The 18,253-nt window shown below is 37.0% G+C and overlaps 3 protein-coding genes and 1 pseudogene across 4 annotated transcripts; 2 read left to right on the forward strand and 2 right to left on the reverse strand.

The window, feature by feature from the left end:
- Window positions 1-632: 632 nt before the first annotated feature.
- On the forward strand, window positions 633-6,667 carry LOC112026131 (cellulose synthase A catalytic subunit 7 [UDP-forming]). The gene is made up of 13 exons (XM_024058809.2): window positions 633-784; window positions 911-1,106; window positions 1,336-1,532; window positions 1,663-1,762; window positions 2,146-2,263; window positions 2,461-2,727; window positions 3,324-3,669; window positions 3,763-4,026; window positions 4,132-4,344; window positions 4,436-4,646; window positions 4,752-4,948; window positions 5,230-5,583; window positions 5,890-6,667. The coding sequence occupies exons 1-13, from the start codon at window positions 710-712 to the stop codon at window positions 6,469-6,471; spliced, it is 3,120 nt and encodes a 1,039-aa protein (XP_023914577.1). The 5' UTR covers window positions 633-709; the 3' UTR covers window positions 6,472-6,667.
- Window positions 5,650-10,619, reverse strand: LOC112026133 (pentatricopeptide repeat-containing protein At4g30700). 2 transcript variants are annotated; one of them, XM_065761565.1, is made up of 2 exons: window positions 7,986-10,619; window positions 5,650-7,031 (listed from the first exon to the last, which is right to left on the reverse strand). In XM_065761565.1, exon 1 carries the CDS (start codon window positions 10,379-10,381, stop codon window positions 8,012-8,014), a length of 2,370 nt encoding a protein of 789 aa, XP_065617637.1. In that variant the 5' UTR covers window positions 10,382-10,619; the 3' UTR covers window positions 5,650-7,031; window positions 7,986-8,011. The 2 variants fall into 2 exon arrangements, with proteins under 2 accessions (XP_065617637.1, XP_065617636.1); XM_065761564.1 differs by having other exon boundaries at window positions 5,650-7,104.
- A 967-nt stretch (window positions 10,620-11,586) lies between these two features.
- On the reverse strand, window positions 11,587-14,397 carry LOC112026134 (AUGMIN subunit 8). Its single transcript, XM_065761559.1, has 4 exons — window positions 14,258-14,397; window positions 14,085-14,174; window positions 13,479-13,586; window positions 11,587-12,069 (listed from the first exon to the last, which is right to left on the reverse strand). Exons 1-4 carry the CDS (start codon window positions 14,372-14,374, stop codon window positions 12,004-12,006), a joined length of 381 nt encoding a protein of 126 aa, XP_065617631.1. The 5' UTR covers window positions 14,375-14,397; the 3' UTR covers window positions 11,587-12,003.
- Window positions 14,398-15,787: 1,390 nt separating this feature from the next.
- LOC136061378 (AUGMIN subunit 8-like) lies at window positions 15,788-18,034 on the forward strand (annotated as a pseudogene).
- The last annotated feature ends 219 nt before the right edge of the window (window positions 18,035-18,253 follow it).

An 18,253-nucleotide genomic window follows, 5' to 3' on the forward strand; every position in this document is an offset into this window, starting at 1 on the left:
AGGAAGTGTACTTAGAATTTATTCATATGAAACTAGTTTTTGGTCATAAGCAAAAATAATAGTTATTTTTGGTTTTTTAAAAAATAATAGTTATTTTTAAACTTTAAAGGAAGAGATGAAAGTGAGCAGAGAAAAAAAAAATGAGAAAGATGATTAAAAATATTATTTTCGCTTTAGATTATGAAAGTATTATATTAATAAGTAATAACATTCTAAAGTTCATTAATTGATTTGAAGAGATAATTGTTGATTAAGGATTGTTTTAGAAATATTTGATAATAGAGTTGATTATTAGAAAACTATCCAGAAAATACTCTTAATTAAGAAACATTTAATTTTTTTTTAACAGTAAAAAGAAAAGAAATTAATGAGAGTTTTATTTCAAAGTAGAAATTTGTTATTGGTTTAAAAAAAAAAAGAGAATTTAATATAAACAAAATGAACAACTAAAGTGGTCGTTGGAGAAAAAAAAAAAAGGAAAAAAAAAAAAGTATAAGCCTGGAGGGAAGGCTTGGATGGTAGTTGAAAAATAGAGGAAGCTTAACTTCAAGGCAATGGAGACCCTGCAACCAACAACACATTAGGTGAGAAGGAACATAAGCCCTTATGACCTACCTTCTTCATACATAATATAGAAAGGAGCACCCTCACCATCTCACCCTCACCTCTCTCTCATTCTCACTTTTCTCACAGTACTGCACACCCCAACATGGAAGCCAGTGCCGGTCTGGTTGCCGGGTCTCACAACCGCAATGAGCTTGTTGTCATTCATGGCCATGAAGAGGTACACCATGATACGAGAATAGCCAAACAAGAAACTAAAACCAAGTTAGAGTTTGTGTAAATGAATTTATGTATGTATGTTTGTGTTAGGCTAATATATATGTTTGTATTTTTGGTTTTGGTGCAGCACAAGCCTTTGAGGAACTTGGATGGCCAGTTCTGTGAGATTTGTGGCGACCAAGTGGGACTAACAGTGGATGGAGATTTGTTTGTGGCCTGTAATGAGTGTGGTTTTCCTGTTTGCCGACCTTGCTATGAGTATGAGAGAAGAGAAGGAAGCCAACTTTGCCCTCAGTGCAAAACCAGATACAAGCGTCTCAAAGGTAATCAATAAAACACAAAAAACATGCATATCTTTGACGGGATAGATTAGGAGTTACACCTAGTATAACCCTTTATGATATTACATCATTTCATAACTTTTTATTAGGATATAGTTTTGAAAACTCTATTATTAAATTAAACATTTTCTTTGTTTTTTGATTCATAAACTCATGATTTACAATGAATGGCAAAGAAGTACACTGATTTTCTTTGGTAAATATTGTGAAGGGAGCCCAAGGGTGGAGGGAGATGAAGATGAAGAGGATGTGGATGATATTGAGCATGAGTTCAACATGGATGATGAGAGGAACAAACATAAATATCAGGCAGAAGCGATGCTTCATGGAAAGATGAGCTATGGAAGAGGCCCTGAAGACGAAGAAAACTCCCAATTCCCACCAGTTATCTCTGGTAGATCTCGACCGGTAAGGGAATTGAAAAAGCTCATGTTTATAGTTAAACTACTTCATATATATGAATTTTAGATTCTTGCTATCTCTTTAGCATTCAAACAGTTCCTCAAGTAAAACAATATATTTGCATGTGTGCATGCAGGTGAGTGGTGAATTTCCAATATCGTCTCATGCTCATGGAGACCAGATGCTATCTTCTTCATTGCACAAAAGGGTGCATCCCTATCCAGTTTCTGAACCAGGTTTGTATAATTATACATAATTTTAAATGAAAATACATTTTTAATAATTAATATGAATTATGAAACTATCCATTTCAAATGAAGATATAATTTTTCATGCAACTCCCTCTATTTAGTATATATTTACAAAACATAGTATAGAGATTTTTGTATATACTTTCTTTTAGCAAAACCAATTGGTTTGACTTGCACCACAGTTTTCTATTCAAGTTTCTTAAGTCTAGGCTTCAGAAAACTTTATACTAATAATTATACACCATTTCAGTTTCTGAGTTTTACTATCTAGAAACAGCAAATATTTTCAGATTTTTTTTTACTAATTCGTGTAACACAATTGATGAAACATGGTTCCTTATGATACCTATCTTGCTTGCACAACGCAGGAAGTGCAAGGTGGGATGAAAAGAAAGAGGAAGGTTGGAAAGAGAGGATGGATGACTGGAAATTGCAGCAAGGCAACCTGGGGCCTGAACAGGATGACCAAGACGCTGACATGGCCATGTGTGTAGTAAAATCTTTCAACTTCATTTAGGACTTAATTAATTGCTCGTACAATTCATTGCCAAAGTTTGAAAGATCATTTTTCACTATGGCGTATCCCAACTTAACATTTATAATAATATGTTGATCTGTTAAGGGTCTATAGCCGACTTCAAAATTTGGGAGTAAGACTCAATTGTTGTCGTTAATCTATGCAGGTTAGATGAAGCTAGGCAACCACTTTCGAGAAAAGTACCAATTGCATCTAGCAAAATCAATCCTTATCGGATGGTGATTGTTGCTCGGCTTGTTATTTTGTGCTTCTTCCTCCGATATAGAATCATGAACCCAGTGCAGGATGCGTTTGGGCTCTGGTTAACATCTGTTACATGTGAAATTTGGTTTGCAATTTCATGGATCCTTGATCAGTTCCCTAAATGGTTCCCAATTGATCGTGAGACCTACCTTGATCGTCTTTCACTCAGGTACATCAATATACTTGCAACTTGAGCACCGTTTTTCACATTTAGGTATTGTGTTTTGGAAATAGTAGAATTAGAAACAATGAATTTGTAGTTAAACATGTTTTGAGTATTCTCTAGAGATAAAAAATTTCACTACTGTCAAGGTAAAAAGTTGTTGCGTCTGTGCATTTCTCATATCAGTGTCCAAGTATTCTATGAACTGGTAAGCCCTGTTATTGAAGAAAGAGTTGGTGATAGCTTCTATGGGATTTATTAAAAAGGGTAAGGGCAGAAAAAGATAAAAAAACGCAAAAGATTATGGAATTTGACAAAGAACTATTGAAGTGTTGGAACAATTGTTAAATACTTAAATGATTAAATTCACTATTCTTATTAGTTTTTGATTTTTGATTTTAGGATAAGTAATAATTTACTATAATATCAAAACATGTACTCAAAGTTGGAAATCGTACCTAACAAAAGCATATCGTTCTTTTGGGCTTAGGAATTAAATTTTACGACTTCCAAGAGCTTCAAGACAAAAATTCGGCAGCCAAATGTCTCAGAGAATTTTTATTCCAAGATTCAATGATGACAATTATAAATTTGTAATGCAGGTATGAGCGGGAGGGCGAACCGAATCAGCTGTCTCCAGTAGATGTCTTTGTCAGTACTGTGGATCCCATGAAGGAACCTCCTCTTGTTACAGCAAATACAATTCTTTCGATCTTGGCCATGGACTACCCAGTTGATAAGATCTCATGCTACATTTCTGATGATGGTGCTTCCATGCTCACATTTGAAGCATTGTCTGAAACTGCAGAGTTTGCAAGGAAATGGGTACCTTTCTGTAAGAAATTTGCCATAGAGCCTCGAGCCCCTGAGATGTACTTCAGCGAGAAGATTGATTATCTCAAGGACAAAGTCCAACCTACTTTTGTTAAGGAACGTCGAGCTATGAAGGTTTGTACTAAAACCATTAATGCCATTCATTCTGTAGTACTTAAAATATGTTTAAATAAACATGTTTTATCAATGTTTTTGGTGTTTTGACAGAGAGAATATGAAGAATTCAAAGTTAGAGTAAATGCACTTGTGGCCAAAGCCTTGAAGGTTCCTCCAGAAGGGTGGATTATGCAAGATGGGACGCCATGGCCAGGAAACAATACTAAGGATCACCCTGGTATGATTCAGGTCTTCCTTGGTCACAGTGGAGGCCATGATACTGAAGGAAATGAGCTTCCTCGTCTTGTCTATGTTTCCCGTGAGAAAAGACCTGGTTTTCAACATCACAAGAAAGCTGGTGCCATGAATGCCCTGGTAAAGATTTCCAAGCACTTACTGCCTTCTATTTAATCAAAACGTCACCTTTATAAACTTCATATTTTTATCATACCTTCTATTAATACTTTTGAGAATTTTCAGGTTCGCGTCTCTGCAGTGCTTACCAATGCTCCTTTCATGCTGAACTTGGATTGTGATCACTACATTAACAACAGCAAAGCTGCGCGGGAGGCCATGTGTTTCTTGATGGACCCCCAGGTAGGAAAGAAGGTTTGCTATGTCCAATTCCCTCAAAGATTCGATGGCATTGATAGGAATGATCGTTATGCCAACAGAAACACGGTCTTCTTTGATGTAAGTCACTGAAAAAAGCTCACTGTTAAAATGATATTTATTTCTTAAATAAGAGATAAAATATAATGTTCCTTCTCCTTTGCTAATGCAGATTAACATGAAAGGTCTAGATGGACTTCAAGGTCCTGTATATGTTGGTACAGGATGTGTTTTCAGAAGGCAAGCTTTATATGGCTATAACCCTCCAAAAGGTCCTAAGCGCCCAAAGATGGTAAGCTGTGACTGCTGCCCATGTTTTGGACGCCGCAAGAAGCAAAAACTTGCAAAGCTTGGAGCAACTGAAGAGGGTGTAAACCTACAAGGTTTTAGAGATCTTTACCTTGTTAATTATACTTATAACATGAATTCTGTCCTTTAGTACATATACACACCTTTTATTCAACTAACTTCTAATCATATTCAAGCAGGAATGGATGATGACAAGGAGCTAATGATGTCCCAGATGAATTTTGAAAAGAAGTTTGGGCAGTCCGCAATTTTTGTGACTTCAACCTTGATGGAACAGGGTGGTGTGCCTCCTTCCTCAAGTCCAGCTGCCCTGCTCAAAGAAGCCATTCATGTTATTAGTTGTGGATATGAAGACAAAACTGAATGGGGTCTTGAGGTATAATGTCAGCAATTCTATTCTTTGTGCCTAAAGACATGATCAGATTTTCTCAAATATCTCAAGTATCATTACTTAATTCACAATGGAATGCAACCCATCTTTTGCACTATTCCTGAAAAGAATTTCATTACCTAATCATACAAACATTTGCTTGCCTCAGAATATGTGATAACATGAACTTTTAATTTTCTTATATGAAATCAATGATTATACATTCACACTGCATTTTACAAATGACCTTCCAATATACTGAAAATTTGTCACATTTTCATGTGCAGCTTGGTTGGATCTATGGATCTATCACAGAGGATATCCTCACAGGTTTCAAAATGCATTGCCGTGGTTGGAGGTCCATATACTGTATGCCACGTAGACCAGCATTTAAGGGTACAGCTCCCATCAACCTGTCAGATAGGCTTAACCAGGTGCTTCGGTGGGCCCTTGGTTCCATTGAGATCTTTTTCAGTCGCCACTGTCCTTGTTGGTATGGCTACAATGATAAGAAGCTCAAGTGGCTAGAGAGATTTGCCTATGCCAACACAACTATCTATCCCTTCACCTCGTTACCTCTCCTCGCCTATTGTACCCTTCCTGCCATCTGCTTGCTCACTGACAAATTCATCATGCCACCGGTAATAATATAATCAATAACCTTTATATGGAAATATAGGAGATGATTAATTAAAACACATTTGACACGACGATAAGGAAATCATTCTATTTAATAGCATTTAAAGTCACAGAACATTACATGAATTGCAATAATCTCTTATAAGAGTTGAGTTCCATACACCTTAAGCATGGAAACTAATTCATTCCTAACTAGATGGAAAATTTTGAAGCATGGAAAATCTGAGTTCATGCGTCACCCAGAATGCCTTCCAACTTGTTTTTGTTTGTCTACTAATAGAACTATTCTTGATTTCATCATGATCCAGATAAGCACTTTTGCAAGTCTCTACTTCATTGCCCTGTTCATTTCGATCTATGCCACGGGTATTCTTGAGCTCAGATGGAGTGGAGTCAGCATTGAAGAATGGTGGAGAAATGAGCAATTCTGGGTCATTGGTGGTATATCAGCACATCTCTTTGCTGTTGTGCAAGGTCTCCTGAAGGTTTTGGCTGGAATTGACACCAACTTCACAGTCACATCCAAGTCAGCAGACGATGAAGACTTTGGAGAGTTATACGCCTTTAAATGGACAACCCTTTTAATCCCTCCAACCACAGTCTTAATCATCAACCTTGTTGGAGTTGTTGCTGGGATCTCAGATGCCATAAACAATGGATACCAATCATGGGGACCTCTATTTGGGAAGCTCTTCTTTGCCTTCTGGGTGATTGTCCATCTCTACCCATTCCTTAAAGGTCTGATGGGGAGGCAGAACCGGACACCAACAATCGTTGTCATATGGTCAATCCTTTTGGCTTCTATCTTCTCCTTGCTTTGGGTCCGAATTGATCCATTTGTGTTAAAAACCAAGGGACCTGACACTAAGAATTGTGGAATTAATTGCTAGAGTATGTGTTTTCCCTCTTGTCCTCTTTGCTCTCCGCATCTATTGAAGATACATATGCATTCTTGTTATCATGAGCTGTAAGAACCAACAAAGGGGAAATGCACAAGAATGAATAAAGAAAGAGTGAAATTTTGTGTGTAGCAAATGCAATGTAAACAGTTTTGTAATTGAATTGAAACAAATGTTGCTTATGATTCTTTTGATCTACCTGCTGAAACATTTGCACATCAATACACAGTTTATGCACCTGAAACTTATCTCATGAAACCAAACACAAGTACAGAAACAGGAAAATTATAATAGTTACAGTCAATAAGGCTAAGAGAAAGAACAAAAAAAGAAAAGAAAAGAAAGTGCAGATAAATATGGCGAAGAATGGAAAGAGTAACATGCTAAAACCTTCCCAGCTCATTTTCAAAGAAAAAGTTTTTAGAAATTCATCATGTCAAATTGAGTGAAGTTTAAAGTGACATGTACCTCCTATAATTTGCTTTCTTTGCTTCCCAAAGAACAAACTGTTACATCTTCATTGCCCTCAGATGCAATGCTAACCTCCTTCACTATTATCAACAAAAATGTCCAAAAAGGATATAATCATCTGCCCAATGATTTCTGATGACTCTTGTTCTAAATCTATTTATTAAAAAAAAAAAAAAAAAAAAAACCTATCTGGTTAGAAAGGAAAAGAACGATAGAAGATTTACTAGGTCACCATAATACAACATGCAAATCTAAAGAATACTTTGCACAATGGTTTGACATGTGTTTTACTATCTAATCTGGCCAATGCCTTTGTGCAAGATATTAAGAGGATTTAACCTATTTCAATTTGAAAGGTTAAAAAGGAGAATGTAGCTTAAGATTCATATTGAACAGTAGGTAGAATCCAAATATAAGGATTAAAAAAAAGAAGAAGCTGAAAAGACCTTGCTGAGTATGTCAAAATTTGAAAGATAATTGAACATAAAGAGAAGATGAGAAAGGAAAAATTAAAGAGACTAACAAGTTTCGGTCACTGAGACCTATGTCCACAACATCAAAAGCCAAAGGGGTGCATCTTTCATTCACTTGATTGATAATACATTACAATGGAACCTCATATTTCTAATGAGATTTATAGAATTTGAAAATAAGTCAACTGTCAATTTATTACTTTGATTGATTGCTCCAATCCTGTGATTTACTCCAAGCAATCAATTCCTTGATTTCTTCTTCAAGATGTGAAAAGTGAATGATGCTTTCTAACAGAGTATAATTAAGTCGAAGAGTTGGCCTGAGTAACATTGGACTTCATTATGTTTTGCTGTAAGACAATTACACAGATGTATAACTTATATGCTTTTGAGTATCCTAGATAACAAATGGGTGTGAAATGCCATGCGTGATGCAGCTTAGTATGGTGGGTCCAGTTTTATTTTTTCAAAGAGTATGAAACTCTTCCCCACCCACACACACACATACACACAAAAGATTATGAAGCTGGACAGTTAGATGCTTGTTCCACACCTACATACCTCGGCTGGTGTAGAAAACAAAAAATTCACCAATAGTCTCCACAAGAACAGACACCATCCTTAAAATGATGAAATCTATTAGCATCTCTAACCACAATAACTCTCTCTGTAATCTTGGATATAAATTTAGTTGCATTATGGCAATCTAAACAAACCCTGAGATTCTTAATGATTCGGATTTCAGTTCCAGGTTCAGTAGCAATGAGGCCAAAACAAATGGCCAACTTCTCACTGTGAACTTTGACCATTAGCTCCTTCTCTTCCTCCTCTACGTCATGCAAAGCAGTGACAGTCTCTGATTGAAATCCAGCCTCCCTCATCTTTCCAGTCAACTTCTCTAGCATTTTGTAGATTGCTGTTGCTTGAGGATGGGAGCAATCACCAGATGTAAAGACATGTGGCATCTCATCAACTTCAATTAGAGTGCAACCAGGAGTCTTTGACAGCTTTCTTTTCTTGACAACTTGTCGTACTGAAGCAGCCTTAAGAAAATTCCTATCAGCTGAGTAAATATTTGAGAGTAAGACATGGTATCCAACATTTTCTGGGTCCAGTTCAAATAGCCTTTCAGAAGCCACGCGGGCCAGGTTTATGTCTTTGTGAATCATGCAAGCACCAAGTAATGCACCCCATACAGCCGGACCTGGCTCACCTGGCATTTCCTCTATAAATTTCAAGGCCTCATTTAGTTTTCCTGCTCGGCCAAGGATGTCAACCATGCAGGCATAATGCTCAGGTAATGGCTGAAACCCATAATCATGGACCATAGAATGGAAAATTTCATTTCCTTTCCTCACCAAACCAGCATGACTACAAGCATACAAGACAGAAAGAAAAGTAACGTTGGTTGGTGGAAGCCCAGAATGCAACATCTCATTAAAAAGCTTTAGTGCTTCATTCCCATGTCCGTGGAGGCCATAAGCTGAAATCATGGCATTCCAAGTGACTACATTTTTATCCGTCATCAAGTCAAATAATTGCCGAGCCTCCACAATACTCCCACACTTTGCATACATGTCAATTAGAGCAGTTGAGACATATATATTAGACTCGAGATTCTCACTCTTAATCAAGCCATGAACCCATTTTCCAAGACTTAAAGCCCCAAGCTGAGCACAAGCCGAAAGAATACTTGTAATTGTGACAGGATTTGGATGGACTTCAAACATCATTTTCCGGAAAAGAGAAATTGCCATCTCTGTAAGCCCATTTTGAGTATAACCAGATATCATAGCATTCCAAGATGGCAAACTTTTCTCTGGAGTTTCATCAAAAAGCAGCCGTGCTGATTCAATTTCATTTAGTCTACTATAAACTGTAGTTAATGCAGTTGAAACAGAAGCATGTGAAACACCACCACATTTCACACAGAAACCATGAATACAGCAAGAGAGCTGCAGATGCCTGAATGGCGAAAAGACAGGAATCAACCCTACCAATGTGCTTGAATTGACTTTCTGCCCAGAAGCTAGCAGTTCACCAAATAGCCTCACTGAAGACTCGGTCTCACCATTGCAAGTATACCCAGAAATCATTGCATTACAAACTATCAAATCCGGCTGATCAATCTGCCTAAACAACCATCTTGCCGTGTCAATCTCCCCACATTTTGAATACAAAGAAACCAAACCCGTTGTCACATACTCATCACAATCATATCCAAGTTTCAAAGCCAAGCACTGAATCCCCATTCCCACTCCCAAATCCCGCAACTCTGCTGCAGCCGGAAGCACAGTTGCCAAAGTTGTAGAATCAAACTTCACCCCACCTTTAACCATATCCTGAAAAACCTCTATAGAATCACCAAAACAACAGTTCCTCACCAACCCGGAAACCATAGTATTCCACAAAACCGTGTCTCTCTCAGGCATTAAATCAAACACCTTCCTCGCCATCTCAATACGTGAAAACTTGAAGTAAAAATCAACCACCGCAGACCCAACAAACAAACTGAATCCAAACCCATCAACAACCGCATTAGCGTGCAACAAAAGACCAAACTTTTCCAACTCCAAACCCGAGGCTGCCGATATAGCAAATGCGTAAGTAAAGTTATCAGGCTTAAGAGTAGTCCTTGTTCTCAAATGGGTGTAGAGTGAAACGGCAGAGGAAGGTGAGTGATTGGTGGAGAACCCTTTGATAAGGACATTGAAGAGGAAAAGGTCAGGTTTTTGGGTAGAGAGGAAGAGTAGACGTGCATGGTGAATGGCTTTGAAGTCAGATAGTTTGTGAGTGAGTTTTGTGAGGGTGGAGAGGTCGTGGTGAAGGCCATGGAGGATGATTTGGGCGTGGGTTTGGTAGAGTTGGGAGAGAGTTGTGGCCTTGTTCAAGAGGTCTAGGAAGAAGTTGCGGCCTCTTGGTGTGTAACAAGCTGTGCCTATGTTTGTACAAATCATTATCTACTTGTGGGCTCTGCTAAGTGTTTGATAGTTTTTGAGTTGTGATGGTTTTGGTCTTTTTGTTTCTTCATATGTTAATGGAAGTGTGTCATACAAAATTGGGCGGGAAACTCACCCTTTCTCTTGTTTTTGTTTGTTCTTTTTCTTTTCTTCAAAGAAAGAAACTTTCATTTATTAAACCCAGAATAAGATTACAATAAACATGAGGTTCCAAGGCATTATTCATTTCACCCGCTGTGTAAGCATGTTTTTTTTTTTTTTTTTTTTGGTGACAGTTATACATAGTGTATACAAAACACAGCTGAAATTGTATTTTGAAAACTTGATTTAGATATAATCATGAAATTTGTTACACAAATGGAGTGTGTACGATAGTATATAATTCAGCATGTACAACAATAATTAGTAATTTGGTTATGATATAGGTGGCCAAAAAAAAAAAAGTATTAAATATAGCCATTTATTTATGCCAAAGAGGCTGATTTTGCTGTCTAAAATATTGCAAGATGGACCATTTTGTGTAATGGTGTGGGAACGAGTCCCTTCTAAAGATAACTGGAAAATAAAGAAGTAGGGCATGATCATCTAAAGATATCTAGAAAATAGAAGAAAGAGGCCATGATTCATTTATGACTTCAATATATTATGGCTTGGCTAGGATAGTGATATCCTCGTATGAGGAAATTTTTATTTTATATTACACGGACATACACCATCCCACTCAAGAAGGGGTAAATCTTATAAATGTGAGATCCACCTTTAAGTGAGTTGGGTGTTATATATATATATATATATATCCCCATATGATAGTTCAAATCTCACCTCCCTATTTGTAATAATTGAATTATATATATATATATAATTTCCTCTATTTTTCATGGGGAGATCCTAAGAATTACCATTTCTTAGCTTAAAAAGATTAGGTAATTAGCAAGGGTGAATTTGAAATTTCCAGTTGTAGCCCATGGAGGTCTGAGATGATACTTGAGCTCTGCTTATGAAAATCATACAAGTTTAGGACTGATTCAACCATTTTCTGCTTCATTATTCTTAAGAGATATCCTGGAAAACCCCCAATTACAAAAGTATAAGAACCAGAAACCACATTTCTTTTCTATTCCATCATGATACCCATTTTGCAGTTCATGAATACTGAGATAGTGAGATGTGCAACTATCTGTTGTTAATGTTGTACATGATGATAGAGAACACTAATCTATATCTGAAATATGTAAACCGGTATAAATGAATACACAAGAAAATATGTGCTTCTACAACAAATTCTTTTCTACGTTTCCCCCTTATAACTTCTAACAGTGAATTTCCCTCTATTTTGCTTCCTTTGCATTCTCTTTCATTTTCATTATACAAAAATTACAAGTGGAAGGATGGAACCAATAGCTCTTTTGTCGAGGAAAGAAGAAAAATAAAAGAGATAAAACATGATATAATTCTCACCAAAGATTAATATAAGAGAGAAAAAAAAAAAACTAAAAAATCAATTTACATTCACAATAAACCGAGCAGACAATTTGAATCTGCTGAAGTGACAATGCGGTGAGTTGTGTTAGCTTAGCAGCTGGTCAGGATCATGGAGGTGTCCTGATGGCCAAGATTGGCTATTCACCCTTCTCCAAAGCTTGTTTCCTTTGTATGAGATGTGTCCTAAGGCTGTGTTCCTCTACCTGCTTCAAGCTAAAAGTATTCAGAAATTGTCCAGTACAAGCATTATTGAGAAACGAGTACTTGTATTTAAACAAACAGTAATATTTCAAGCTACAGATTATATTACTATCCAGAGGGCATGCAGAAAGATACTTTCAGAGAGTTACGCCAAGAAATCAAAGAAGACTATCTATGCCAGTCAATTTAAAAGATTACACTCAAACTTGTTTACATGTATGAGACTTCAATTGAGACATGACAATATTTTACTGGGCACATCACAAGGAGATGATAATGAGTCTACCTTATCAACTACCATAATACGTAACAGATTTGCAGGAATTTCTTATGCCATTTTTTTGTTGGTAATTACACAGGCATCCAATAAGTTTGGAACCCACAACCTTAACCTCCATCCATTTTTATTGAAGGAATTGCAATTTGAGCTAAAGCTCATTGCAAGACAACTAATAAACTAAGATACGTGTTATGCACTTTATAAAATCAGTGTCAAACAGACTTTGGATCACACAGACCTGACCCAACACTTCCAAGAGGCATGCTCAAACATTTTGAATCACCTCATTAGACATGATATGGATAAAACTCTATTCTATGCCTGTGCTTGCCTGTTGTTAGTCTATTTTCCTTTATTTATTAAAAACAAAAATTGAATAGGGAGAGAAATTTGCCCAGGGGATTTACATATCAATCAAGTAACTTAATGACTTTTTTTTTGATAAGTAGAAAAAAAGTTGCATGTTAATTGGAACATGAATTCATTACGTCCAGATTACTTTCAAATGTGTGCACAGTCCAGCACCACGATGCAATTAGTTGACAATTTGACATACAATCCTTGGCCTAGGTTAAGGTGGTACAGAGGTCAGGTGGAATTGATTTTGGTCTTCAGATTAGAATATTATTCTTCTTTGAAGTGGAGGAAAAGGCTGTACATCCCTTCCCTCCTCCCAACCACCCCAAAGATGTAAAATTTTTGACTTTCACAAGCGAAAAGCGACCAAAAACAAAAAGGGAGGTAAAATGAAATAAGGGATTAATGAGAACAAATCTCTACTCACTTGCGAGAAGGAAAAATATGTCATAAGCAAGATATCATTCCCATAATCCCCTAAGAAATTAAAAGTCTGGTTTTTAAATTAATTTTTTTTAATGTAAATCTGACTCGGGTGTGACTTCAAAATGAGATCTTACAATACCACATATTTATTTTTTTTATTTTTATTGAAATTTTAATGTGATATGAGGTTTCAAATATTTTTTTTTTTGATAATTCGATATGAGGTTTCAATTTTAAACAACATTGACACACAAAATTACTAATGCAACTAAACAGTAGTTGCAATAATTTCCTATTTACATTTTTGTTAGTAAATTCAAGTTCTGAAATCGTGTATTACTGTCTCACCTGCATAGCCGTTGTGGAAGCCAAGAGCGCTTCACATTCGTCAAGCATGGCTTTCTCCTGTGCTGCTACGACTGCAAGTTCGGAAACCAGACTAGTCATACCCTCCACCTAAGGCACAAGAATATACAAGTAGTGTTCAGCATCAAGAATTAAGCAATAGATGAGCAAATGGTTATCAGCAAACATGTCTTAATGTTATAGACTTATAGTCAGGACTTTGTGTAAACACTGGAGCATCATAAGCCTTGCCAATTAGATTTGGCTCAAGTGGTCAAAGGATGGGGTGCTGTCGGCATAAGTCTCATGTTTAAATCTTACTTAAAAAGGAAGGGAAAAAAGAATCTGGAATAGCAGAGTCCCAAAATGCAGACTGGTAAAAAAAAAAAGCTTAAATGGAAGTAGATGAATGTGCTTTAATAGTGATAATTTACAAAAAAACTTCATAGTGCTGAATTATGGAGTGAGAACTGCATGTCCCACACCATATAGGACAAACAAGTACTTGATTGAAAAGATATTGAGTGATGAATACAAGCAGAGAAAAGCTAAATTTACATCACGCATTACAGTATAGGTGAAATAAAGCCTCATCAAGACAAATCTCACCCCTGAGAGCAAAGAGCATATAGAGGATCCCATGGCCTGCATCACATCAACAGCCGAGCATATAGCAGCCTTTAAAGATTCAATATCTGCCTGCAAAAGTAAAAATTCAAAAATGAGGCAAAAAATTCTCTTTCCAGAAATCAAATCCAATGACCATTTACAACCTAACATACCCGGGCTCCTGCAGTTACCGGAAGACGGATAGTGCTTGCCTCTAAATCTTCCACAGCCCCAGATAAAGACTCAATATGATCACTTTCAAGTAAAGCCCAATCATCAAAATAGACCATCTGAATCAATCATTGTACACATAAGCACATATAAAGGGCATCACTTAATGACTGAAACTAACAAAGTAGATAAGTAAAAAACTGCATTCAGACATATATAGGATATGAACGTAAAGCCACAAGTTCAAAGAACTAAAAAGCTTCCAAACTAAGAAATGTATGCCTGGAAATCATGTTTGTTTTACATGAAAAAATTTCTTAGGACAATGGTGAGATATCTGTAGCTGGGCTAAACATGACTAAGATACAGTACTGAAATAATTGTGTTGGTGATTCAGGAAGCACAAGAAACAGTTTAATTTAATTTAGTTTTATTTCTTTTTGAACAAAAATTAGGTCCTAGTATTTAATTGGGTTAATTAGTATTTATATATATATATATATTTAAGTATAGGGTTTTTTTGTTAGTATTCCTATATAAGCTAAGTGTTATACTCCAAACAGAGGGAGAAGATTTTGATGAATAAAAATTACAATTGGTTTTATGATCTAATGCACTTTAAAAACGTTATATTCAAAGCTGTATTTTGACACAGATGAAAGTTTCCAACACAATTTGGCATTCCATATCAACCCCAGAGAAAACATTCCATATCCCAATAGTTACTACTAAACTCTTTTATTTATTCAAGAACTCTCATAGGCATAGTCCTAATTCAAGGACTCATGAATTAAAAGAAACATTTACTTCCATATACTTAATAAGAATAGATTCTAACTCCTCAGTACTATTGGGCCTGTTCTGATACCAGCATAAAATAAATTTTTTTGGGCGGCATAAAATAGATTTGATACATTAAACACAATATCATTATGGTATCTGGTTTAATCTTACATCCCGAATTCTTTATGAGAGAAATTAGCATCATTTGGTGAAAAAGGTTCTTTTAGAATCAATTTCAGTTGGAGAGAACCACGGAATAGGCAGTAGAGTGGGGTTGTGTTGTGCTGTGTTGTTTGTGAGTGAAAAAAACCCAATTTCCAGCCCAGCCGACCATGGCACTCTCGTGAGAGAGACAAAAGGGAAAAACTATAATAAATTTTGGGTCTTTCACACACACAAATACACATTACACTCACCCATATCCTTATCCTGCGCACCACTCTCTTCTCTTATCCTACACCCTCCTTCACCACCCCAGTCCCACTCTCCTAGTCTCCTCAATTTCCAAGGGGACCCCTCCCCATTGCTAATGATAACCGTTTAGTTCACGTTGTGGGCACTGTCCGCAAATTTCTGTGACCCCCCATTTGTGCCTGATGTTGTTTTCTTACTCTCTAACCGCTTTGTCATGCCCTGATCTGCTTGGATTTGGGCTTATATTGATGAAAAAACAAGATTCAATTGCGTCTATTAGTATTGATTCTATAATTCGTTCTCAGTCAGATCTGGGTCGCTGTAAAGATGTATTCTTTTCAAGCTTCTTTATCTTTTGATGGGTTGTTATTCTTTGCTTTAGTGTCTGGCTTACTTTTGGTTGTGCATTTGTGGCAGATTTATTACAGAGAAAAGGATCTTTCTTTTTGAGCAGTAGCTGTTATTCCTGGGGTACATGAATGCACGAAGGCTGTCAAATGTGGTTTAGTTATTTGAAAAATTGTGTCAATGTGGTCTAATTTGGATAGTTTGGATGGATGTATATGAATCAGAGCAAGTATTGCGGAAGCATAAGTCAGTGGAGACCCCAAGACCACCGTTGGTTCCGGCTGAAAAGAATAATGCAGTCACCAGCCGCCGTCCTCGGACAAGGGAAGTTAGTTCTAGGTACAAGTCACCTTCTCTGGCACCGAGTCCCCGGCGTTGCCCTTCTCCAAGCCTCACAAGATCATTGTCTGCATCCCCTACAACCCCAAATTGGTACCAAAGAGATCCCAATCTGTAGAGTTGAAGCGGCCCTCAACACCTCCTTCCCCACCATCTACATCAAGGCCGTCCACACCAGTCCATGATTCAGCTGTAGATATACAATCGTCATCCAGAAAGATAGGAAATGGTCGATCTCTGGAGAGTTTATGGCCTTCCACAATGCGTAGTTTGAGTGTTTCATTTCAATCTGATACCATATCAATTCCTATCAGTAAGAAGGAAAAACCGGTTCCTAATGCTCCTTCAGACCGCACTTTGCGGCCCTCATCAAATGTGGCACATAAGCAGGTTGAAACACCTACCCTTCCACGAAAGCCTACTCCAGAGAGGAAGAGGAGTCCTCTTAAAGGAAAGAATGCACCTGATCAGTCAGAGAACTCTAGACCAGTTGATGGTTTAAATACTCGACTGATAGATCAGCATCGATGGCCAAGTAGACCGGCTGGGAATGCATTGACTAAAAGTATTGATCTCAGTGACAGGATGGTCAGGGCTTTTAGTAGTCCAGTTCCTTCCTTGAGGAGAACGCCTGTATCTGATGCAATGGGTAAACCATTACAGAAGTCTTCTAGTGATGCTGAAAGGCAATTATCACTTGATGTAAGTGGTAGAGTAGGAAATGTGGATAATTCAATTGACGATAATCCGGTACAGGTACTTGGTAGTCGCAAGTTTGTTTCTACAAGTAGAACATCGTTAATAATACCTCCATCTAGATCTCAGTCTTTACCTTCTCCTGGGTCACGGCTATCATCACCTAGTAAGACCTCAGCATTGTCATCCGCTGCTAGTAGAGGTGTCAGTCCTTCTCGGATGAGACCTTCAACTCCTCCTCCTCGAGGGTTAGTCCATCTCGGGTTCGGCCATCCCATTCCTCCGCTCAATCCAACAGTACAACTTCTGTACTTAGTTTCATTGCAGACGTTAAGAAAGGAAAAAGGGTGCAAGCTACATAGAAGATGCTCATCATCTGCGGCTGCTGTATAATAGATTTTTGCAATGGCGCTTTGCAAATGCCCGGGCAGAGGCTGTACTTTACATTCAGAAAGTAACAGCAGAGGTACAACTTTGATCTCAGTGGAATTAGCAAACTTTTTGATAATGTTGGCATTCTAATTTTGCCATAGGTTTATCCCTATATTAATTTCTTATCCTGTTTTATAGTATCATGTTTATGTTCAGTGAAGCTAATTCAACACAGGTGCACTTGTGCATAATCGCAAATGCACATGCCCATTTACTTTAGATTGTCTAGTCATTGACTTGCAGTCCATAACCATTAATTTTCTTGAGTATAGTTGTATGTTGTGCACAGTAGTGGTTTTGAAGTTCGGAAAATAAAAGACAAACAGAATTATTGTTATAAGTTAAGTGGATGAGTCTTGTAAGGAAGACTAACATGCTTTTTGGTTGTTTTATCAAATATGTTCTATTTATCAGGAAGTGAAGTTAATATTTCGTGTTCTGTGGTTTAAATATTCAGTGTGTATTACCATACTTGTCTTCACTTGTTAAGCAGTGATGTTAGTGTTAGACTAGAAATTTTCTTTTACATTGTATTTTAAATTTTATCTAATATCTTTTTGTTGGTGCAGAGAACTTTATTTAACGTTTGGAATGCTACACTGGATCTGTGGGATTCGGTAATCACGAAGAGGATCAATCTTCAACAGCTGACACTAGAGCTTAAGCTGAACTCAATTTTGAATAATCAAGTAATGCCTCACTGCCTTTTGCTCTGTACAATTTTATTATTTTGTTTTCAATTTGTTTTTTGATAAGTATTTTATATGTTTTAGTTAAAAGCTAAAACTAATGTTGCCTAGCCTTGTTTCTTAGTGGCATAGCCTTCTCTCTTTTATATAAGGAGAACTGAGCTCAAACCCAAGTTCCAGCCATCTTTTTGAGATTGGATATATTAAGATGCTACGCAGATGTCATGATCATGGTGAAAAAAGTAGAGTCAGATCCAATAGACTGTCTAAATGAATTTATATGTCAAGGCTCATATC

This window comes from Quercus suber, unplaced genomic scaffold, assembly GCF_002906115.3.
Source record: "Quercus suber isolate HL8 unplaced genomic scaffold, Cork oak 2.0 scaffold_419, whole genome shotgun sequence".
Taxonomy (NCBI): domain Eukaryota; kingdom Viridiplantae; phylum Streptophyta; class Magnoliopsida; order Fagales; family Fagaceae; genus Quercus; species Quercus suber.